This window comes from Lemur catta, chromosome 11, assembly GCF_020740605.2.
Source record: "Lemur catta isolate mLemCat1 chromosome 11, mLemCat1.pri, whole genome shotgun sequence".
In the NCBI taxonomy this organism is placed as follows: Eukaryota; Metazoa; Chordata; class Mammalia; order Primates; family Lemuridae; genus Lemur; species Lemur catta.
In genome coordinates, this window is record NC_059138.1 from 37,085,474 (window position 1) to 37,110,357 (window position 24,884).

General features: G+C 41.5%; 1 protein-coding gene across 1 annotated transcript in view; it reads left to right on the top strand.

The window, feature by feature from the left end:
- The window catches only part of COG5 (component of oligomeric golgi complex 5), a 273,232-nt gene that overhangs the window by 245,399 nt on the left and 2,949 nt on the right, over nucleotides 1–24,884 (top strand). The window contains exons 18-21 of the mRNA XM_045565445.1: nucleotides 1,800–2,037; nucleotides 7,827–7,903; nucleotides 19,281–19,407; nucleotides 19,896–19,975. Of these exons, the coding sequence (XP_045421401.1) occupies nucleotides 1,800–2,037; nucleotides 7,827–7,903; nucleotides 19,281–19,407; nucleotides 19,896–19,975 (522 nt within the window). The remainder of the gene's footprint in view (nucleotides 1–1,799; nucleotides 2,038–7,826; nucleotides 7,904–19,280; nucleotides 19,408–19,895; nucleotides 19,976–24,884) is intronic.

Below are 24,884 nucleotides of genomic sequence, written 5' to 3' on the forward strand. Positions count from 1 at the left end.
CATCCTAAGGACTTAAAATTAGTATGTTGAAGAGACATATGCACTCCCATGTTCATGGGAGCATTACTTACAGTGGCCATGTTATGGAATCCATCTCAATGTCCGTCAACATTTCGATTGATGAATGGATAAAGAAAATGTAGTATATGTACACAATGGAATACTATTCAGCTTTCAAAAAAAGGGAAATTCCAGTCATTTCAACAACGTAGATGAACCTAGAGAATATTCTACTAAGTGAAATAAGCCAGGCACAGAAAAACGAATACCACATGATCTCACTTCTACCTGGAATCTGAAATGATCAATCTCAGTGATGGTTACCAGAGGCTGAAGGTTGCACGGAATGGGGAGATGTTAGTGAAAGGGTACAAAGTTGCCGCTAGGAGGAATAAATATTAGTTAAGGTGACAGATATGTTAATTAGTTTGATTCAGTCATTCCATACTGTATGCCTATATCATAACATTACTATGTACCCCATAATTATATATAATTATAATTCATCAAAAAATAAAAATAGTAAAAAGAAGATATGAAAGAGATTGGCACCATTTTTTTTTTTTTTTTTTGCAATCTGGCCTTTTGGAGTGATGAAACCTGAGTTAAGAGGCCATGCAGGAATCTGTATCTGGCAAAACCAAACCCCACGTGAACACTGCAGTCACTACTAAGGCTCCTCTGTTCCCAAGTGGCACTCTACCCTGTGATGATACTGCAAACAGAAATGTTCCACTGTGGACCCCTCAGTGGCCTTGCTATGGTTGGCGCATTCTTACCCCTGGATGAAATTCCCTCCTGCAGAAATGTAAACCTACTTTCTCTATTTCTGTTTCTGGAAGTGGAGGACCTCTGGTTAGCATCCTATTTATAGTGACCCTTGCTGTATTTGAAGATAATTACATTTATCCCATGCTCTTGCTCTAGGCATTTTAATCATATCTGCTGTTCTTTTCTAGACCATCACCAATTTCTTAACATCATTCTCAGAAGGTGCAAACACTTAACTTGCTGTTTGAAAAAGATTCAGCATTATGTAGCCAGTGATCTCATTTATTAGGCAATATCAAGTGTTAACTAATTTTGGTATATCTCTTTTTTCCTATAAATATTTCACATTCTTTTAATATATTCTTTAAAGGGCAGTTATAAACATTTATAAATTATAAATAGAATTTCATGGAGCATCAGCTGGTATCATCTGTTGATCCAAATTAAAGCCTTTCCAAACCTCATCATCTGGAGGAAAAAATTGCATACCATGTGTACTGTTACGTAACCAGTTCCACAATCAGAATTCTGCTATTGGGCTCATCTGATTACATAGCACAGGAGCAGAGATATCTTTGCCAAGAATTTGTTTGGAGAAGGCAGCATTTTCTGCCATTGCAAAGAGTAAAATGCTATTTCAGGATCCATTATTGATGCATTCACTTACCAGGCAAAATATGTGAGTGGATGGAGAGTTGTGAGGCTGGGAAGGGACCTTGAAGGGCCAGAGAGTGTCACTTGTATAATTCATTCAAGACAGACCACCGTCTGTTCATTCTTAATAAACTTTAGGTAAATGGATTCCAAAATTTCTTGAGTAATCTTCCTAGCATTTAAAACAGTCTTTAGAATATAATCTTGTTTTATGCCCAAAACTTACAAAAAAATACTTACCAAAAAATAAATGATGCCTTTTATATCATTAAGGTAAAAGTTGTGCAGGATTGAAATAGAAGGCATGGGATACAGAATCAAAGAGTGCAATTTAGTGTATTCGTGCTGAAAATGGCTGTTTTTTTCTTCCACAGGTCACTATCCAGCTCAGGAAAGCTCGATGTTCCTTGTTCTCTGTACATGAAGGAGCTACAAGGTTTCATTGCCAGAGTTATGAGTGACTATTTTAAACACTTTGAATGCTTAGATTTTGTCTTTGATAACACTGAAGCTATTGCCCAAAGAGCAATTGAACTTTTTATCCGCCACGCCAGTCTCATCAGACCTCTTGGTGAAGGTGGGAAAATGCGGCTTGCTGCTGATTTTGCACAGGTAAATTGATGGCACTGCAACAAAGGGAAAAATGTTTTGGCCTCAATATTATCTATTAAATAAAAACCTAAATTGATATTCATCAGTGTTTTTAGAGTTGCAGCATGAAGAAAAGTAAGCCCACTTAAACCTAATTGGTAAATAAATAAAAAAAGGATGAATTTAAAGATACTTTCATACCAGATATTTTTTCTTTGTATTTAAACAAAATAATCACCCTTCATCTGTGATATTTCAAGGTTAAGGTGAAGTAGCTCATTCCTCAGTAAAGCAGCATTTCCCATTTTTACATAATACAGAACTTTCTCACTATTTTATTGCCCCATCAATAGGTCAGTATTGATAATAGCAACTGATTGACCTTGCTGGACAATAGCGTGGGCAGTAAAGTAACCTTTCAAACAGTGGAAAGGGGGCTGCCTGCTGTCCTGTCAAAACTCCAGTACATCTGTAATCCTGTAGTGATTCCAAGACAGTGTTCTGATTCATTTAGATGCACTATGGACCAGGTAGATATGGAATCTGATTATTTGATCTCCCTCTATCAAGTAGAATACATTTTCTTATCTGTGGCTAGCCTTGAAATCATTCCAGACTTTCTGATGTGTGTGAGATAGAATGACATTAAAATAGCACAACATAATCAGCTCTTGCAGAAAGATTTTTTTCTTTGTCCTTTAGATAGATTTTTTAAAGTTCTTCAGTAAAATCAGAGGGAAATAAGAAACATCCAAAACATATACTTTCATTAAATAATCAGAAACAGAGATGATTCTTATTTATATAGTATGTCAAGAGTGCTATCATTTTTTAAGCCTTTCAAAGCTGTTAGCCTTGCTAGTCTAAACAGTTATTCAAATGGATTCTTTATAGTGATGTGCCAGGTCCTCCCTGCTTATTAAGATAAATGTTAATGTCAATATTTATTCTTGCATGTATCTGGGAGTGTGTCTTGGTTCATAATTTCTGCACCAAGCAAAGGACCTGGGTGGACTGCTTGCTCCAGGGTGATGGCAGTCAGACACCCCATCATATTCCATACACTTACAAAAAAGGATCAGGTAACACAAACCTAAAGTTTCTGGAGTCTGACTCTTTGCATGTTACTTGATGCAGCAGTTAGTCACTTTCATCCCTAAATATTATGCCTGAGGGTACTAGACCACAAGAGAGCCTTCCTTTGCAATATATGACTTTAGTAGCCATAGCATGAAAACAGAAATTAAATGTTACCATTAACATGGCTCCTTTTACCTTTTCCATTTTTGTCAACTTCATTCTTAGCCACCTGTCCATTTTGCTTTGTTTCACAGGTAAACTCAGAAAGAATTATATGTAGTGTCTTACTTGTCCCTTACTGGGGTTACAGGCTGCTTGTTGAAATGAAAATCCAGTGATGTACTAGGATCTGCTCTTATTTGTTAAAAAACATTGTAAACTGGCCGGGCGCGGTGGCTCATGCCGGTAATCCTAGCCCTCTGGGAGGCCGAGGCGGGTGGATCGCTCCAGGTCAGGAGTTCGAGACCAGCCTGAGCGAGACCCCGTCTCTACTAAAAATAGAAATAAAAATTATCTGGACAACTAAAAATATATATAGAAAAAATTAGCCGGGCATGGTGGTGTATGCCTGTAGTCCCAGCTCCTCGGAAGGCTGAGGCAGTAGGATTGCTGAAGCCCAGGAGTTTGAGGTTGCTGTGAGCTAGGCTGACGCCATGGCACTCTAGCCCGGGTAACAAAGTGAGACTCTGTCTCAAACAAAACAAACAAACAAAAAAATTGTAAACTATACTCAGGTGGGTCTCTGTTCTCCTTGTCCCCTTTCCTCCTTAGTTTTGTTTTTCTTTTCCTATGCTCTTTCCCTAGGCTCCCTCCCCCACCAGCTTATTTGCATTCTGCTCCAGCTGGTTCTTGAGTCACTTTCCTGGAGGCAGCACTTCAAGTCCAATTAGAGTGGCAGCCGAGCAGGAGATGGCCAAAACAAGAATGCTGTAGGAGACAGGCTTGTTGTTTTTGTTTTTTGTTTTAATGATATGTTCCCTATGAGTCTTGGAAGAGGGACAGTATTGTCCTTTAACCCTTGCTACTGCAGCTAGCACCTGCTCAAAATGCATAGCATCCAGTGCTGGGTGAGCTTCCACCTTCCAAAAACTGCATTGTTCAAAATTCTATTTGGCATTCCTTTTTTAAGACATGTTGCCTAATAAGCCAGACTCTTCCTGAGGCCCCTTTCCTTAAGATCAATGAAACTCATCAGTCGTTATTACTAAATTATGCTCAAAGGCCTCTTGTTTTCTATATCTGGAATATAGTAAAGGTATCTATACACACAGCATTTACTCAGTGTTAAGAGTGTATCTTCTAGCCCTGCATTGACATTTGGTTGCTGTAGGCGTGTGGCATTGAGAAGTAGATTCCTTTGTTCACCCGTTACAGTGTGTCCCAGTTTCCAAACATCCTGCCATTCACCTTGGGATGGCTCCAGTCCTGTGGGTCATGGGCACAGGGAAGACAGGTAGAAGTACTATTACAGTTAATCATATTTCTGATCAGTAACTTTGGCAAATGTCCAGCCGTTATATCATGATCCCCTCTACCCATTTTTTTATAATTACATTTTAAATTTGGGAGATTTAGTTCATTTGGATTGGTTTCTTGCCACAAATGCAATTACATATTGTTGCACCTCAGTTTTTGGCATCACATTTGGTTTGAAGTGTTTTTAGGGGGACAGTCAGAACACTTAAATAGCATTACCCTCACATTTGTGTTCATGACAAGTGTCAGCTACGAACTAGAAGCGGTATTATTGGAAGTTCTATCAATTTGTGTTCAAAATTAAACAAGCCATTGCAGTCACTGGAATGAAGAAGATACACTATGGCTTTGGAAAGTGGCCGCTATTCTGGCATAATGAACAGAAAGAGAAAGAGCTCAAGAAAGGACCGATAGAGCAGGTTTGGGAATGCTGTTTATTTGGCATAAAGTCCAATTGCAAAGGAAGATAATGATATAGTTTAAGGATTTCTTTAAGAACCTGACCATTCCCACTGGCACCGGTGCAGAGAAAGAAAACGTAGTTGCAGGGTGCCATCTGGAGGGCCCACGGTGAGGGAAGTACCCCACATGCAGCCCCCTTAGGAATCCAGGTCATGGGCATGAGGCGGTTTCCTACAGGTAATTAGTTCCCTCCTGTGACCACATGGTCTTGGTTTCCACACTAATCACATGGCACTTCTGAAAGCACTAGGCTTGGCCAGCGCTGGCTTCTGCTGGCCGTGTACCTCGCTGCGGACTGGCCACGCTGCGCTCTGAAGCACACGCTCCCCCTGCCCCTCAGTTTCTTTCCTTCCTTGAGGGAAAGGATGACTATTGAACTCAGTATTAAATTATTTAGTGGTACTTCTAGCAGTTTCTATTTGATCTCCCAGTGCCCTTTAAGTATACATTTATATATATTTTATTTTGTGTCTGAAAATATAAATTTAGAAAACAAGATAATCAAAATTCTAATTTCTGTTTTAATTCCTATTACCTTTTCTTCTCTTGAACATTGTCCAGGCAGAAGTGCCCTAGGAATATCCAAAGATGCCCTGTGGTTAACCAAATGTCTGGTGGGTAAAGAGCAGCTCTGTAATTAGTTCACCATGCCTGCAGCTGACCGCTCATGCCCTGCAAACAGAAGGGCTAGAACGAAGCAGTTGTACATGCCATTTTTGTATCCACAGCTAATTGCAGAGTCACCTCCTCTAAAAGGAACACTCCTGCCCTTTAAAATGTAGACTTTAATGGAATCCTGGCAGAAGAAAATGATTTTCAATACCCTTTTATGGATGAAAATTATTTTAAACATTTAACATTTTGAAGTTGTCCTATGGCACAGAAATCTTTTGCATTACTGTAGATTTTATAGCCATTAGAGGTCCTATTTTCCCATGTAGGAACTTTTTCCTAGCCATTTATTTGTTTTAATATTTATAGTCCTGCTCAAGTGCTAAGGCAGATGTTGTTTGGTTTGATTTTTGAAGACAGTGAACCCACTGGGATAATTGAGAAAAAATGGACAAAAACATTTCTTGAAAAATACATCAATTGTAGTGTGTAAAAAAACATTTTATATATATACAGATAGGTATATGAATGGAGTTACCAAATCGAAGATACATGATAATGATATTTTTCCTTTGTGCTCACTGTAAAGTAAATGATACATTCAGAAAGAAACCAGAAACTCCCACCCAGTGAATAAACAAAACAGGTCCCAAGGAACAGCCCATCACCCACTGTTGTGGTAAGAACATTGGCTCGCAGCTGTTCTGTTTTTGCACTGTTCGCAAGAATCCTGACTTTTTCTTCTTTAGATTTTTTAAATTTTTATTTATTCTTCTGTATTTTAGAGAGTTTCCCCACCATGTGAGGTTTCCCTCTGGGACACAGAGTGTATACTTTGTGTCTTCTATACATTAGGAGAGAGATTAACCTGGCCACTATTCGTCCTCAAGACTGTCTCAGGGAAGCTGTCCTCCAATTCTCTCTTGACACTCAGGTCATACATTTGATATAGCACTTATCATTTTGCTCAATAATAATCATGTGCCTATATGCAGATATACATACCTTTCTAATGATTTTATTGAATAATCATATTATTTGAATAAATAAATATCCCCTTCATTAAATTTGAGAACTTAGTGAAGGCAAGACACTCTAATTCATCACCTTATCCTCGTGTCTAGCTCAGTGCCCAGCAATAAGGGAGTCAAAATGTTTCTTGAATGATTGATTAGGTCTCTGGGCTACCCGTAACAAGGAGATTTTGCGCAATTTTTTATAAGGATGGCCAGCAGGACAGAAAACCTCATTTCATATATTTTTCTTGAAGAAAGATACTGTACTACCAGGGAGCAGCCCATTCTCAGTCATTTTCTAAACTGTTCTTTACCAGGGTGCTATTCATAATGAGAGTGGAGAAACAGTTTGTCATCCAAGTAGCACACATGCAAAAAGTTTGCCTATGCACTTGATAAAGAACAGGTAGCCTAATTAGTGACAAGTAGAATTTCCAGTCAAAGGAGGAAAGTAAAAAGAACTGAAACTAGTATTTGCTAAATTCTTGAGTCAGGGAGCAGATTAATTTACTAATAATTAAAAGAAAAATTTTTTGAATATGGATAATAATTGTTGACATTTAATAAGCACTTATTATATGCCACGCATATAAGGCTTTATGGAAGTACCTATTTTGCCTCATTCTGTTAAGTAAATGTTATGATCTCCATTTTACAGATGAGAGACCTGAGGCTTCAAAAGGTTGTCCAGGGTCACACAACTAGTAACTGCAGATTTGGAATTCTGACACAGATGTGCTACTCGAAGTTCCAGAGTTAGCTTTTAACCACTTGGGCCACACTCACTGATATAATAAAAACTGTCATCATTTATATTGAATATGAAAAGACCTGTAATGCCTACTTAAAATAGAGGCGCACAATTAGTTCTGAAAAATCTTCCTTTTCCTCCTGACGGAGAAATCATCTAAAGTTTCTCCTCTTATATAATAAAATATGGTTTTCTGTTTTCATGAAGGAATTATCTCATCTTGGGCCTTTTTAGTAAATAAATGTGAAAATTATCTAACTTCCTGCCATTTAATAAATGTAATTGGTTTTCTAAACTTGCTTTACAGTCCAGATTATATTAAGTTTACTGCAAGCTACAACTTTTTGTGATCCAGGTATGTCCCAAATTTACCTTAGGATTCTGACATTAAAAGCTATCTTTTAATATTTCAGATGGAGTTGGCTGTGGGTCCATTCTGCAGACGAGTTTCCAACTTAGGAAAGTCCTATCGAATGCTGAGGTCATTCAGGTGAGACTTAATTCTTTGTTAGCATGTTCATATCTTATAGCAAATTCTTTCTTCCTGTTTAGGTTGAACTGTATAAAATTGCCAGTATTCAACAATGGCAACTTCATACAATTCATCTAAGAAATTATTATTCAAATCAGAAACCCATATAGAATTATATGCAATGACTAATAAGTTTGTGTGTGTGTTTCTTTTTAAGTTACAATTCACAAGATTGAGTTAGTAAATTATGCTCTTTCTAGGATTTTTTTTTCTTTTCTTTCTTACAGAAATGTACTGAGTACTGATACAAGGTAGTTCATAGTTATATAAACATCTTTTTCTGAAATTTTCATTTATTCATTTATTATTTTTAACCCAGTCTTCTTCTAAAAAGGACCTAAGTTGCAGTCCAAGATATGGATATAACAAAAATATTGAATGGAGCCAACCATAGTGGCTCATACCTATAATTCTAGCACTTTGGGAGGCCAAGGCAGGAGGATCGCTTGAGGCCAGGAGTTCAAGATCAGCCTGGGCAACATAGAGAGACCTTGTCTCTACACAAATAAAAAGTGAAAATAAAATTTTTCTAAAAAAACAGTAATTAATGGAGTATTATAAAAACTTAATTCAGTGATGAAATACAGGGAATGACTATAAATGTAGTAGATAACTTAGCCTAATGCAGTTGAGCACAAAATTTAGGATTGGGCTTCTTAGGAACCAGTTCAGAAAGAAAAACAATGAGTTAATTCATATTCATAATCTAAGAGTGCACTACTTTAACAGAGAGAAAAGTCCTTTTCAGTGCTGAATGTTTAGACAGGCTTTTATCAATTCAGATGTTAAGGAACATTGAATAACTTAATGACTGAGGTCATCAATAGCAGATTTTTAGAAGATAAGATGTTCATATGCTGTTTACTCAATAAACCAGAAGTTCCCAAAATTTTTTACATCATGGCACACATAGGAAATATTTACATTCAAAAGGGTGACCAACTCAAGGGAGGTCAACATAATACTTATAATACTTAGAACATTTTTCTCACCACAGCATACCAGATGGGAAGCCTTGATATAAACTATCCATAATATCCAAAGGCAAATTGGTCTTTGAAGATTTTTCTATAAAGATAAGGTAATATAGTCCTGGCATGCAGCTTTCTAAAAACCATCTCAGTACTGGAAACTAGAGTGGTCAATAAGCAGTCTGTCCTTTAAATGATTGCTTTGCTCTCTTAGGTCATCAAGCTTTGATAGTAAAAAATTCAGATGAATTATAAGAATCCAATATTGGTGTTTGAAGGGGAACCCTATACTTTACTTTGCCCATTTGTAACTAGCACAGATGCTTTTTTCTTTTTTTAAATGCCAACACAAGAGCTTGAATTTTATTTTTTCCCAAATGAAGGATCACTGCCCATTAAACAGAAGTGGGTTTCAGGAGAACTTAAAGTAAGATCACAGGTGTTTTCAGGTAGCTTCTTAGGATGAGCCCAAATCTTTTAGAAAAATATTTAAATATTTTGTTGAAGCTGTAGAGTTCCACATTACCAAACATGGATGAGTTATGAGGTCCTGTGGTTACCAAGCCACCAGTTACCATAAAAGTAACCTTAATGAAACTTCTGTACTGTCATTGACTTTGAGTAAGATGATAACACAGCAATCCCAGCTGGGTAATGAAGTCGTCCTGGCTAAGTGCGTCAGTTAACATACTGGAGGATATTAACCCCCTAGATGTAAGAAAAGCTGTGATTTGGCATTGCTGTATTAAGAATAGGCTATTATTTTTTATTGTCCCAAATCCCATGTTTAGTTGTTTATTGCATATGAATGTATAAAATAGTGCTTATCTTCTGTTTGCCAAGGCAGGATGGCCTTAATCCAAGCACTTTTAAAGTTGTTTCATGGGATTGAGATACATGTTCTGAGAATGAGTTTCACATAAGAACAAATCTGTTTTGAGCCATTTAAGATGGGAATTTTCTGTCAACCCTCCTAATTCTCTCATGACACCTTCTAGTACCTATTTATAGAATCAAAAATTAATGATTGATCAGTGTATAATTTTGAAAATCCTATATTTTGTATATCTAGCTTCTCATGGAGTAATGGGTTTCAAACTTTTGACCATGACCAAAATAAGCAATATTTTCTATTGCAATTTGGTCTATACTTACATACAGACGTTGAAACACACTCAAATTTATGTACATACCCATATGTGTGATTCATGAAACAATAACTACACTTACATCATGGGATGGTCTCTGACATTTCTATTTCATTTGATTATTTTAACTCACTAAATTAGTTTCATGATCTACTAATAATTTGTATCTAGCAATTTCTCAGCTTTCTCACAGGACCCTTAACTCTTGAACATGCGTTGCTCTAGTGTTAGGGAGCAGAGTGTTTTCCTTTCTACAAACTATGAAGATTTTTTACCTTTTTTTTCTGGTATCCGTGAGCTTCCTCCTGCAGATGACTCCTTAGCTCCCCAGGCCTTGGGCACATAATAATTGTATATTGCCTATGGAGTATCCCCTATAAATTCGTTGAAAAACTCCAATAGAGATTTATGTATACCGGTATATTCCTATTCAATATATTGAATCTATAGAAATATACTAAACTGATGCTAGAACTGTCTCCATTGTTTAATGGGACTAGGACAACTATTTTATAAAGAGTCTAGGATTAACTGGGTCAAGAAATAAAATGGAAGCATAATATATGATGGAGTTCAAATCCAGCCCTGGTCTACAAAGAATGTTTTCAGGCCCATTGCTTGAGAAGAAGAGAGATGTGAACATGTGCCGCCACCTCTGCCTTGCACCGTTTTTGGAGAAGCCTCTGGCCCTGCCAGCTTCTTTGCGGATGTCACAGGAAGAGAATTGACTTGGGAAAGCTCACTCATGTGGAGGGTCCCACCAAATCCCTGCCTAGAGAGGAGTAAATCAGTACAGAGCAGTCTTTATTCTAATAACCTAATTAGGGGCCCTCTGTTTTGCCTACTGAAAAAAACTCGTTAGAGATCTGTCTCTTCTCCAAAATTAGTCCTGAGCAGTTGCAACAGAGAACTCTTATTAATATGTGCACTTCTTCCATCTGTGCTGTGGGCTGTGGCAAGGAGCAGGCATCATCCAGTGACCGTGTACATATTAGACTTTGGCTCTCATTCATGGATCTCTTCATCAGAGGTTGTGAATCAGACCAAAACCAACTGAATGGCAGTCAGTAGGAGATTGGCTAGATAAAAGATGCCACATTCATAGAATCAGATATACACAGCCATAAACAATTATGATGTTAGTTCATATGTAGTAAAATGAAAAATACTCCTTACTGCATCAATAAATGAATAAATAGGCTGCTAAGGAGCATATGTGGTATGATTCCTACTATTTTTAAACTAATAGTATTTGTCTGTATGTATGGAAAAGAAAAGCCAAAAGGAAAAACATTAAAATATTATCTTTGGATAGTAGGATTGTCACTAGTGGTTTTTCTTTTAAGGTTTTCTATATTTTTCAACTTTTATGCCTTAGTTTTATTTTTATAGTCATAAAAGTCAGTAAGTATTATTTTAAAATCCCTCCTGCATTGTTTTTCCCATTTAAAAATAACAATAGAGCTAAAAAAAAATAACATATACTAAAACACTACCCAATGGTGGGGGGAGTGAGAAGAAAAACAGGCAGCCAACAGCTGAGAAACGTAGCAGGTTGCACCAGCCACAGAGGGCCTCAGTCTGAACTAGAGGCAGGGGCTGTAGGGGAGGGCAACAGGCTCGGTGCAAGGGCCCTTTAATAAGGGAGGTGACAATGGCAGCCAGAGAGCCTCCAGTCCAGACCCCAGGTGCAGCACCCACCGCACACATGCACCCACACATACACACACACCCTAGCACGTGTTTCCATCCCCCATCATCCAGCGACCTGCCGCAGGGCCCTTCTTCCTGACAGTAATGTTAGTAGACAGTGCAAGCTTCTTGCATACATTTACATTTTACTGTCTACATTAGAGTTTCTCAGGCAACAGGGATCTTTTCATACCCATGACAGAATGCTGCCTCAGAAAGCTGCTGACATTAGTGCTTTGCTCCTGGGTGGTTTGTATTTCTACACATGACGCATGTGTCAGAGCTGTCCGGACCCCGTCTTTGTTCATCTCTCTGCAGCATGGCATTATCCCCTAAGTAGTGTTTATGAGGCTGTTACCTTCACTCCCTCTGGCCAGAAGATGGAAAGCTCTGAGCCTTGACACTGTCAGTGCAGATTTTTGTGAGGCAAAGGACAGAAAACGGACAAATGCCCTTCACCAGCTCAGGGACACAGACCCTGCCTTCAGGCAGGCCTCAATACCTTTGCTCCTGAGGGGACAGTTTGTCCCTGATGGTGTCCACAGCCTGCTCTGCTAGAAGCTTCGTTACCATCCAGGCTTAATGAAAGAGCACTGAAAGCTGTCAGGGGATAGGGACTATATTCTGATGGATCTGGTAGCCTGAGGGAATGGTGGAAGAAGGGAACCATCAATAACTACAATGTTGTGTTCATGTCTTTTTTTTTTTTTTGTCTTTTTGAGACAGGGTCTTGCTCTGTTGCCCGGGCTAGAGTGGATAGCTCACTGCAACCTCAAACTCCTGGGCTAGAACAATCCTCCTGCCTCAGCCTCCCGAGTAGCTGGGACTATAGATGCGTGCCACCATCCCCAGCTAATTTTTCTATTTTTTGGTAGAGACGGGCGCTCTTGCTCAGGCTGGTCTCAAACTCCTGGCCTTAGGCGATCCTCCTGCCTCAGCCTCCCAGAGTGCTAGGATTACAGGCGTGAACCACCACGCCCAGCCCATGTCAGTTGTTTTTAATTGTTGGAGTAGAAGGGTTTTCCAGGTCTACAATTTGTACTGCTGATCATCCACTGCTTGAAATTTCAAACCTCTGTGCCTGAGTATTTGCAGAACTGAAAGAAGGCCATCTCTGCAGCTTCCATTTTTAGCACTTTTAACATTAAGACTCCCAGATGTGTTCTGTCTTTTCTTTCTACTTGTGAATCTGGGGTCCTTAATCCATCCTCTGAAATAACTGTTTCCCTGGGGTTTCTGGATTCTTAATTCCAGGTTTCAGATTTCAGCATTGTAGCCAGAGGTAGCCACCATCTCGGATTTGTTTTGTTTCATTGTTCTTTGCTACTATAACATTGATACTTCGGCGGCGCTAAGAGCACCCAGGTAAATGTGTTGGACATTTAGTTTACCATCACTTTTATTATTTCTAGCAACTATTATTTGATCATGTATCATATGCCAAGCCTATGCTGAGTGTTTCACTGATACTTTCTCATTTGGCCCTCACAGCACTTACAAGTTAGGTATGACACCCGTGAGGCAGTTGATACTCTGAGAGGTTTAAGCCACCAGGGCTACACAGCTACAAAGTGGGACATCCCAGAGCCACACTGCAGACTCAAGGCTGCCTGATCCCGAAGCCTGTGCTTATAACCATTGTACGCCACATCTTATTCCAAAAGTTTCTGTTTGTTTTTATTCTGATTGGTCCTAGAACAGCATTTGAATGCTTATATATATCATCCAGGAGAATGTCAGAAAACTTTAAAGAGAATCTAAACTCCCGCTTGGGTGGCGACCTCCTCCTGCTGAAACACCCCGGCTCACTGTCCCCTGCGGCACACGGGCTCCCAGGCAGCGCACCAGGGGCATCCAGCCAAACGTGCGCTTCTATGCGTAGAGAATGTCTGCCTGACACTGCTGCCTCCTTCCCCACCTGCTCTGCCGGGGTGGACAGTCTTGGACTCTGAGAAAGGAACTTTTCTCACCTCTCCACTTTGATCCCTAATGCGTCCCAAATCATCAGCCTCCTCCTTCATTCCCTCCTGGGGCCCATAGGGCCCCACATGCCACAGACTAGGCCTCCCTAGAGAATCTCCGGAGATACCCTCACCTCCTACGGGCCGCCAACACTCTTCTCTCCTCTCAAAGGCCCTTGTCGTATCCTGTGCAGGGAGAATGGCACAGCTGCCCTGGCCTCCGAACAGAATCGTGTTTCCATCCCCCACTCTGTCACTTCTTTGCTGGTTCCAGATCTTAGTACACACACTCAGTGCCCTTGCTGCCTTCCCAGACCCTTCACCAAGAGGAGGTGAAAAATAGGGTGGTTGCAGGTAGCATGGAAGGGGGTGATTCCTGTGTCTGTCTCGGGCCACCACTGCTGTTGGGTGTGGACGGAGAAGCAGCAGGACTTGTCTTACTTCATTTCATGATTGGCCTTGACAAGCTGTCAGGAGGCTGACAGCTGCACAGCTATGAGTCATTTAAATGTGAATCTCCCCTACTAGAAATACAATTTTTTCTAATAGGACCTAATACGTGACTAATTAACACTACCTTCTGGCCATAAAGTTTAACCTTGAAAGTGCTGCTGTATTTAGAATATTATCCTTTAAGAATGATATTGTGGCATTTGGGGTATCTGCATTTTATAACATTTTGATTAATTTCTTTTTTGTTTCATAAAGCAGTTCAGATGGTGATTTATTTTTTTTAACTTGCCAGTGTTTCAAATTCCACCTGGAATCAGGGAAAAGGGAGGGCTCAAGCTGTGTTCTTTCAGTCTCTTAAAACAAGCACCAGAAATAAAATGTCTGCATTTGATATTTTCATGTAATTATGTCAGTGATGGATAATACAGAATCAATCTAGTTTTGCTTTTCCCAGCTCTTTTGGCAGTCCTGTTAGTGGCTAGTGTGGAAAATTTGGTCTTGTCAGAAGAATAGCTGCTGTGACTCAGAGCTCCAAAGGGACAGGTGATTGACCAAAAGATCGCATTTTCCAGTGAGCTGGCTTTTCCCAGACCTGGCTTACGCGGGCGTCTCAGCCAGCAGCCTTGGTGTGGGCCAGGCTACCAGACGTGCCTTTACAGGCCTGAGTGGTCAGCTTGTTCCTCTCCCCTTGTCCTGCTCCCCTTCCCTTGTCCCGCTCCCCTTTCCTTGTCCTTCTTCCTTTTCTGCCCTCCTTTCCTTCCTTGGATCATTTACAGTTTGCATCAAGAAAATATTGGAGGAAAATAATGAAAAACACAAACCTCCAAACCATGAAACTAACTTAATTGTTATATATAAGTTTTGAACTTGGCTTTTAACTTCATGAAACCAAAGATAAAAAAGAAACAGAATCAGCTATCTCATTCTGATTATCAGAAGGAAGGAAATATATCAATTCCTAAGAGAAAGCAGAACATTCCTTAGCACTTAATTCTAAAGTATTTATAAGTACTTTAAGGAGCTTCATATAGGGAGTACTGAGAGAGAAGGTGGACCAAAATTCTTAGTCACATCCCTATAGTAGAGGTAATATTGGATTCCATATGGCTGCTCTTCAGTAACAGAGACTGTCATAGAGGACTGACGCCCCTAAGTCTTCTCGTGGCATGAGCAAACATTAATTTGGTCAAACGGGTTCTTCTGTAGGAGTTGTTGACAGTTTGAAATTGTACTTTCTCCAGGGGTCTTTGTGTCTGGCTGTGAATCAGTGTATCTATTCTAAAAACAGGATGAATAGTTGCTACAGTTAATATCCTAGAAGAGACTGCATCACAGAAATAAGAGCCAAGCTGCTGGATTTGAATCCTTGCTCTGCCACTTCTAGCTTTTATTTGATCTCTCTATGCCTCAGCTTACCCATCTGTAACATAGGGTTGTATAATAATAGCACCTAACTCATATGGTTATTTGGAAGAATAAGTGAGTTAACATATATAAAGTTTGTTGTATATATTTATGGGGAACAAAGTGATGTTATGTATACAGTATAGTATGATTAAATCAAATTAACATATCACCTTAAATACTTATTTTTTGTGGTGAGAACATTTGAAATCTACTCTTACTAATTTTGAAATGTAGAACGTGTTAGTATTAACTATAGTCACCGTGCTGTGCAGCAGATCTCAAAAGTCTTATTCCTCCTAACTATAACCTTGTACCCTTTGACCAACACCTCCCGGTTCCTCCCACCCCCAGCCTCTGGTGACCACCATTCTACTCTGCCTCATGAGTTCTGTTGTTTAAGATTCCACAGATAAGTGATATCATGTGGTATTTGTCCTTCTGTGCCTGGTTTATTTCACTGAACATGACATCCTTCAGATTCATCCATGTTGTCTCAAATGACAGGATTTCCTTCTTTTCAAAGGCTGAATGCTATTCCATTGTGTAGATACACATTTTCTTTATCTATTCATCCTTTGATGGATACTTAGGTTGATTCCATAACTTGGTTATTGTAAATAATGATGCAGTGAACGGGCAGTGCAGGTATCTTTGTGACATACTAATTTCAAATCCTTAGGATATATACTCAGAAGTTGGATTACTGAGTTATATGGTAAATCTATTTTTAGTTTTTTGAGGAACATCTGTATATTTTTCCAAAATGGCTATATTTATTTACATTACCAACAACAGTGTACAAGGGTTCTCTTTTCTCTACATCCTCACCAACACTTTTTATCTTTTATCTTTTTAATAGTAGCCTTTCTGATAGGTGTGAGGTGGTGGCTCATTGTGGTTTTAATTTATATTTCCCTATTGATTGGTGATGTTGAGCATTGTTTCATATACTTGTTGTCTTTGGAGAAATGTCTAGTCAGGCTTTTTGCCCATTTTTAAACCGAGTTATGTGTTTTTCTACTATTGAGTCTTTATGTTCCTTATGTATTTTAGATGTTAACCCCATATCAGATGTGTGGCTTGCAAATATTTTCTTCCAATCCCTGTAGGTTGTCTTTTTACTTTAATTGTTTCCCTTGCTCTGCAAAAGCTTTCTAGTTTAATGTAATCCCAAATGTCCATTTTTGTTTATGTTGCCCCAGCTTTTCGGGTCAAATCCAGAAAGTCATTGCCCAGACCAATGTCATGGAGTTTTTCCCCTATGTTTTTTTCTTTTAGTATCTTTGCGGTTTCAGGTTTTACATTTAAGTCTTCAATCCATTTTAAGGTGATTTTTGTATATAGTGTGACATACGGATCCAGTGTTATACATCTGCATGTGGATGTCCAGTTTTCCCAATGCCCTTTCTTGAAGAGACTGCCCTCTTCCCATTGTGTGTTCTTGGCACCTTTGTGGAAAATCAATTGGCCATAAATATGTGGGTTCGTTTCTGGGCTGTCTATTCTGTTTCATTGATTGATATGTCTTTTTTTTTTATGCCACTACCATACTGTTTTAATTACTATAACTTTGTAATATAGTTTGAAATCAGGTAAAGTGAACATGGAATATCTTTCCATTTAATCATGTCTTCATCAATTTCTTTCATGAATATTTTATGGTTTTCAATGTATAGATCATTTACCTCCTTGATTAAATTCATCAATATTTTATTTTTTGTAGCTATTGTAAATTGTATTGATTTTTTGATTTCTTTCTTGGATAGTTCATCTTATTGTATAGAGATGGTACTGATTTTTATGTGTTGATTTTTGTATACTGTGACTTTTACTGTATTTGTTTATTAGTTCTAACCGTTCTTTTGGTGGAGTCTTTAAGGTTTTTGATGCACAAGATAATGTCATCTATAAATAGAGATACTTATAACTCCCATAGTTCTTGTTATTATGTTGGGGCACTTTAGGCCTCAGGAGCAGCCTCAGGAGATATTATAAAAATCTCTCTCTCTCTGACCTTCTCCTGTCCTCCTTTCAGTTGCCCAAGGCAGGACTCTAATCTAATTGTGGGCCTCATTCCACAGAGGGTCCTGCCTCATGCCCTGGAGGGAGGGAATGCTACACAGGGAGGCCAGGAAGAATCCAGACAGGCCTTGTGGGGTTTCGACCATGTGCTTTCGGTTGGACCACATTTCTACACGGTTGTCAATCGTGCCCGTGTAATAATGAAGCTTCTGTAAGAACCAAAAGGGCGGGGCTCAGAGAGCTTGCGGAGAGCTGAACACGAGGAGGCTCCTGGAGGGTGGCGCACCCCGCCCCTGCCCCCGTACCCTACCCTATGCATCTCTTCATCTGTATCCTTTGTAGTATGCTTTATGATAAATCGGTCAATGCAAGTATGTGTTTCCCCGAGGTCCGTGAGCCACTCTAGCAAATTAATTGAACCAAAAGAAGGAGGGGGATTCATGGGAACCCCGTCTTGAAGCTGGCCGGTCAGAAGCTCCAAGGCCCAGACTTGTGACTGGTGTCTGGACGGTGGGGAGTGGGACGTCTTGGGGTGGGCCCGGGCTCTGATGCTATCTCCAGGTAGATAGTGTCAAAACGGAATTAGAGGACACATAGCTGGTGTTCACTGTGTGGTATATATGGGGAACACCCCACATTTGGTCACAGAAGTCCTCTTCTGTGTTGATTGTTTTGGAGTTTAGAGGAAAACACGGTTTGGGGAGTGTTCCTCCCAAAGCAGGCTACGTTCCTTCTATACCTAATTTGGTGAGAGTTTTTATTATAAAAGGGTGTTTCATTTTGTCAAATGCTTTTTCTGCATCTAATGAAATGATCGTGTAGGTTTTGTCTTTTGTTTTGTTACTATAATGTGTCACATTTATAGATTTGTATATGTTGACCCATCCTTGCATCCCAGGGATAATAGTTTCCAATAATTCTGGCCAGCCTTTTGCACAGGTGGTGTGTGACTGGTAGTGGAGTGGATTTGCTCGCATCCTCCTCCCGTAAGATGTGGACAGTGTAACCCACACATGGAGTATAGCATAAAGGAGCTGGCGTAAATTTTTGATGGAATATTCAGCAGTGTAACAATTTTATATATACAGAGATATAATTGCCCTTTTAAAAAGTTGTGGAGAAAATGTTTGAGTTTATCCATATCAGATTGTAGGCCAAAAAAGAAGAATTCTGTTTAAAATGAAAGGTAAAAGGACTATTGGCTTTCAGTGAATGAGAGTGAATGGAAGCTAACATCCAGAAGGCTCCTTGCTAGTCAGGAAGGTGGACCAAGGCCTGTGCCGCCTTCTGCAGGCTTCTCTCAGGTACAGATCTGTTCGCTACAGCTACTTGAAGGCTTTACTCTGTGCTTTGTTTGAGTTTAGCCTATAAATTAGATGAGCCCTGAGGTGATTTTGCTGAGTGAACTGGAAGTCAAGTTGGATCCACAGACCAGTGAACTAGGAGTCGAGGAAGGAGCTGAAGGATAGATGGGCCTGTGAGAACGTGGGCGTGGGGGGGGTGCGTTCACGCTCACTGTGTCTCAGGACTGAACGGGGTGGGGGGGTGAAGAAGTGGGGGCGTCGTTCAGTGGCCAGTCTAGGAAGAAAGTCCTTATTCAAGGAGAATGATTCTCCTGCCAAATCACTGCTTTCAATGTTGAACAGCATGAAATAATTTTTGCTGCTGCTTCTTCTTCTAGACCACTGCTCTTCCAGACAAGTGAAAATGTGGCCAATAGTCCTACACTGGGGGACATTATTCCCTTCAGCATCGTCATTCAGTTTTTGTTCACAAGAGCACCTGCTGAGATGAAGTCCCCGCTCCAGGTAATGAAGTCAAGCCAGAACCCTCTTGTGAGTCCTCCTGTTACCTTTGTGAGTACCGAGCCCCACTCCTGAGTGGCCTCCCTCTCCTGCCTTGCTCAGTCACAGACGCCTGTCTAGGACGGTGAACAGAGATTAGGAAAGGAAAGCTCCCCCTGCCCAGCATCTGCTTTCTAAGCAGTGTAAAACACCACCTGATGAATCCAGAGTTAGCCGTTTTAAATAATAATAACACAAGTAAGTTGTGTGCATAAAGCTTTTTTGATGGAGGCCCCATTTGCTTTGCCACTTTCAGTTGGCAAATCCAGAAGGTTCCTTGGTAGTCAGGAAGGAGGACCAAGGCTGGTGCTACCTTCTGCACGCTACCCCCGGGTGGGTGTTGGCAGTTTCACCTTGGGGATCCTCGAGAGCGCTTTTGAAGCGGCACTTGCTGCCACTGACTGAAGAATAGGTGAGCACTCCCTCTTCTCCAATTGTGTTTGACCCTGCAGAAGGCAGAGTGGTCCCACGCACGCTTCTCTCAGTGGCTGGACGACCATCCGTCTGAAAAGGACAGACTCCTCCTCATCAGGTAAAGCCGCAGGCTCTGGGGGCACCCGTCGGGGCTGGAAGCCCAGGGAGGGAGGGGAGGCAGGGGCGGGTGAAGGAGCAGTGCCTGGGTGGCCGTGGACACGCGATTGCACCTCCTTGCGGCAGGCCACCTCGCTGCACGGGCACACGCAGCGTGCTGAGCACCAGCAGGCGGAACTGTTGGGCATAACAACTTTTGCTTTTGCTTTCCCTTCTAAACCTTCCACATCCTCTTTTGTGTGATCCTGTGCCCCATGCAGGCCTACGGACCGTGCACTGCTAGCTTGGAACACCAACCCCCGCTATGAAAAGACTTGCCCTAGCTCCGTAGTTTCTGCTTCATTTTGATGTGTTGCAGCTAATGAATTGGTAGAACAGAGATGTGGGTGAACGTTTAAAAACACCCAAGTGGGACATAGTTATTTGTAGGAAACAAGGACAATCCGGCAGCCACTTAGATCCCATGTGTCCTCCAGTAGTGCCCACGGGTGCCTTTATGTGTGTACACGGGTACACACACCACCCCGTGGCCCTCAGCCGTGCCAGGTGGGATGCTGGGACTGTCACAGATGGCCTGGTGAGCACCTCTCTTCCATCAGCATTCTCCTCTGAAATTGCTCTCCCCGAAATCACCAGACGCCCCTGGCCACCTAATGTTCCCATTCCTACCTCACGTCTGTGCAGCTTCAGCTAGAGTTGACACCATTTCCTTCTTTAAACTCATAAACTGACTCAACACATTGCTGCTGATGCCAGGCTCACATTTTATTGGCCTGCGAAGCCCTATGCTAGGAACTGATGGTACAAAGTAAACTGAGGCACAGCCCTGCCCTCTCTGGGCTTCCATTAACACCATGGTCTTCTGTTTCTGTTCTAACTTCTAGACATTTTTTTTTCTGTCATTTGCTGAATTGTCTTCTTCCATCCATTCCGTACGTGAAATGCCATCATTTCACACATTTTGTCCTTCTCATCCTTGTAAGGTATTAAGACCAGAGTGGCCGGCGCCAGAGAAAGAAAGACAAGCAGAGTTAAAAGGGATAAGTAAAGAGGCTTTATTGGGGCGCTCCCGGGTGGGGGTAACGGGTCCCAAGAGAGGGGCCCAGGTGAGCCTCATGGTCCCACGAGTGGAACCAGAGAAGCTGCCCCGCCCAGAAGTCTGGGTGGGTTTATACACCTTTTTAGGGGTGGGGGATGGGAGTTTCTCTGGAGGGAAGGTTTCGGCGGGAAGAGTGAGGAATTTCTTTGTTTCAGCTTTAGAGCGGGTATGGAGGAGTAGGAGGGGCTTCTTTTTCCATTAGGGAAGGGAGGGGTGCCCGCCACCAGCCTTACATTCCTGTGTGTGCGTTGGTCATAGGTGAGCCCATCCAGACTCGTGCCTAATGCCTCTTCTGTCCTCGATGGTCCCAGCTCTGTGACTACCCGATTGCGTGGGGCCTCAGGCCAGTACGCTTGCTGTCATGTCACCACTCAAATACCCCACAGAAATCTCAACCCCAAAACTGTCAAAATAAGGCATCTTTCCTCTCACGCCCTCTCATTCTCCTGTGCTCCCTGTGCTGGTTAGAGCTCCCCATCACCTCACCGGCCACGTTAAAAAAACGTTTAAATCATCATTCCCACTCCTGTGTCGCCCTCACTCTCCACATCTAGTCAGTTGTACCACTGAATTCGTGCAGCTAGTCCCGGCTGTCCCAGGGGATTCGGCTTCTGTTGGTCTGAGACTACGGCCCCCAGTAGGCCGGCATCTGAGCCTCAGTGCAGGTGACAGTTGGGTTCCCCAAAGCCAGAGGGGTAAGTGGTGAGGTGGGCCTGAGCCACGTGTGCACATGAGAATCATTTATAGGGCTTCGAAAAATCCTCGGACCGATGCCACACTCTTGCCCGCCTACCTCAGAATCTCTGGGGTTGTGACCTGGCGTGAGGATTTTTATAGCTCCTCGGGCAGGTCCACAGAGCGGCAAAAGGTGCGACCCACTGGCATAGTGAAACGTATTCCAGCTGTCAGGTGGGAGGCTGTGCCAAGGAAGCTGTGAGAGATCATTAGGAAACATCAGCCCATCTGTTTCCAGAAGTGGCACTCAGCCCTTAAATTTGGTGCCCAGATACCACGTGAACCCCTGGCCTGTGGGCAGCTGTGTATTAATAGATGAAGAGATTAGCTCAGGCCCGTGCTCTGCTTCCTTGTGTATCTGTTGCTCACCTCTGAGTGTCTGATCCAGAAATGGGCGAGGTTGCCCCGTGAGCCTCCCACCAGCCAGTGCGGGATCGGATGAGGGAGTCTGGGCCCGGGGCTAACTCGGGGATTTGCAACGTCTGTGTGGATTTTTTCCTGAGTCCCAAAGATTCACTCAGCTGCAACACACTTGGTAATAGAAGAGGATTCAGTTAATTGAACAGGGTTCATTTTTGTCTTCTTAACAAGTTGGAATGAGTTCATCCACCAACAGTTGTCCTGCTGTGGGTACATCACAAATCTGTTTTCTTTTGCTTCTCAGTAAAAATGTCTCCTGAGTGATTTCATCAGCAGAGCTGTTGCTAAGCCTATATTTAGCAACTGAAAATCATGCTCAGAAATACTGTCATGCTTTTTAAATAAGGCCTACCCATCCCTCCTCCACACATGGCCAATTCCAGAACCTTCATGCCCTGAGCAGAAAATTGAGCCCTCCTTGGGGGATTAAAAAAAACTACACTTCTGCTGCACCCCAGGCTCTTGGCAAGGAGGGACCTTTGTCCTAGAGAATGTTCTTTCTTGTGTATTATTGCAAAACTAATTTTGTTCCTGCATACTGAAGCATCTCTGGGTGAATTTCTTTCCCCTGTAGATAAACCGAGGGTGAGTACTGCTCTTTAAATGTCAGTAAATTTGTTTTAGCTTCTGGGGCAAACCTTGTATACTCACTCTGCTCCTCCCGGCATAATATGTCAGGTTGTCATAAAGTAGGGCAGACTGAGGAGAGTGTCACTGCTGCTGCTGAATACATGGCGAATAAGGAACTCTCTCCTGCCTTCCAGTCTCCTTTGACACCAGATGCTTTTCTAGAGCTTGAATGAATACTAGTCAAGCTAATTTGAAAAATCAGAGTAATCACTGACTCCTGGGGCCAGGTGGTGTCAGTGGGGGCGGCCCCCCTGCTCAGCCCCCACCAGGCAGGTGCTGCAGACAGGCGTGCGCCCTCAGGTGCAGAGGGGCCGCCTGCCTAGCACCTGCCGGGCGTGAATGGCGAATGTGTTTTCAGTAAAAATGAACAATGAGGTTTTGTTTTGTTTTGAGGTTTGGTGCTCAAAGGTCTTTTTTAAAATTTGTTCAATTAATATGAGTACGTAACAGTTGTATTTCTAATGAGTTTTTGATGAAAAGATTTCTCAAGCTCTGCGCAAGTGGTAGCAGTTGGCCTCAAATCCATCTACTCTTGCTTGATGTATGCAGTGGAGCAGCTGCTGTTTTTGTGATGGCCCTGTTTGAGTAGGAGTACACTTTTATGATGTCAAAAATGTTCACAGACTTTATGAGCCTAGTGATACTTCTGTCCATACGGTTATGGGAGAATGCTTGTGCCCACGCCTCCTCAGATCCCTTGCTCCCTGGCCGTGGTCCAGGGCCTGCAGGCTGGGACCCGTCCCCTCAGCTCCTCCACACATCTGCAAAACTCCAAGATCCCTGTTGTTGGAGAGGAATGTTTCTGCCCCTGGTAGCCAGTCACTAGACACCAGTTCTGAAAACTGAGTGCCTGAGATGGGACCAAGAAGGAGGATGGAGCCAGGGAAAAGCCCGGGGTTAACTGCCTGTTGAGGCGTGTGGCATATCTGTAAATCATTCTGTATTATAGTTCAGTGCTAATCACACTGAATACTTAAAGCCTGACAAAAACCAACTTGGTTTTCTATGAAAACCTCCACTTGGCTAGTTTTTGTCACACTGAGCAGTGTTGCCATGTTACCATTCCTCTACTAATTGTGTGCTTTGTTTTGTTTTTTCCCCAATAAGGATAATTTCAATAATCTACTTATTTTGGTTACAAACCAGAGTTAAGACTAACTATTACATAATGCTTGGCCTGACTTCCAAGAAAGCTAATGTTTTGCTGAAGCAAATGAAATAATTTAATAAGTGCTTGAAAATCTTGCTCTGATTTTATGTGGGAGGGCAGCTTAATCTGTTTTTTACCCCATGCTTCTGATGTTTGTGATGAATACCAAAAAAAACTAACCAATCTCATTTCTGAGCTTACTTCTTCTACATATTTATATGATTTCTTATCCTTTTAAATGCCAGTGAAAGTGCTAAGTTGGATTTTGTCCATTTATTAAATAGAGTAGAGGGGTAGGGAACCCATGGCCTTGAGGCCGTAGGTACTTTATTTCTCAGACTGATCCATGCACCATTGTCTCGAAGACAGTTGGGCCTATGGGGATTTCTCTACCACGTATGAATCTGTAGGGACTACATTTGGGGCATAAGGGGCAGTTTTCCAGGATGGCATACCAACTACATAAGCATTACTTACTAAAAGCAAGGTTTTTCATAGAGAAATAGCTCCATCAAGGGTCAGCTCTGACTAGAACTGAGGCATCTCATAGTTATTCTCTAAGAGCATTAAATTCCATATTGCATGCCAGTTAAGAATTATGTATTAGATGGGACTCAGGACTGAGTATATGAACTGAGTAATGGTATTAACTTACATCTTACTTAAAAAGCTATGCTTTTTTTTTTTTTTTTTTGAGACAGAGCCTTGGCTCTGTCGCCAAGGTTGGAGTGCAGTGGCATCATCACAGCTCCCTGCAACCTCTAACTCTAGGCTCAAGCCATCCTCTTGCCTCAGCCTCCCGAGTAGCTGTGACTACAGTCACATGCCATGACACTTGGCTAATTTTTGTATTTTTAGTAGAGATGGGGTTTCAGT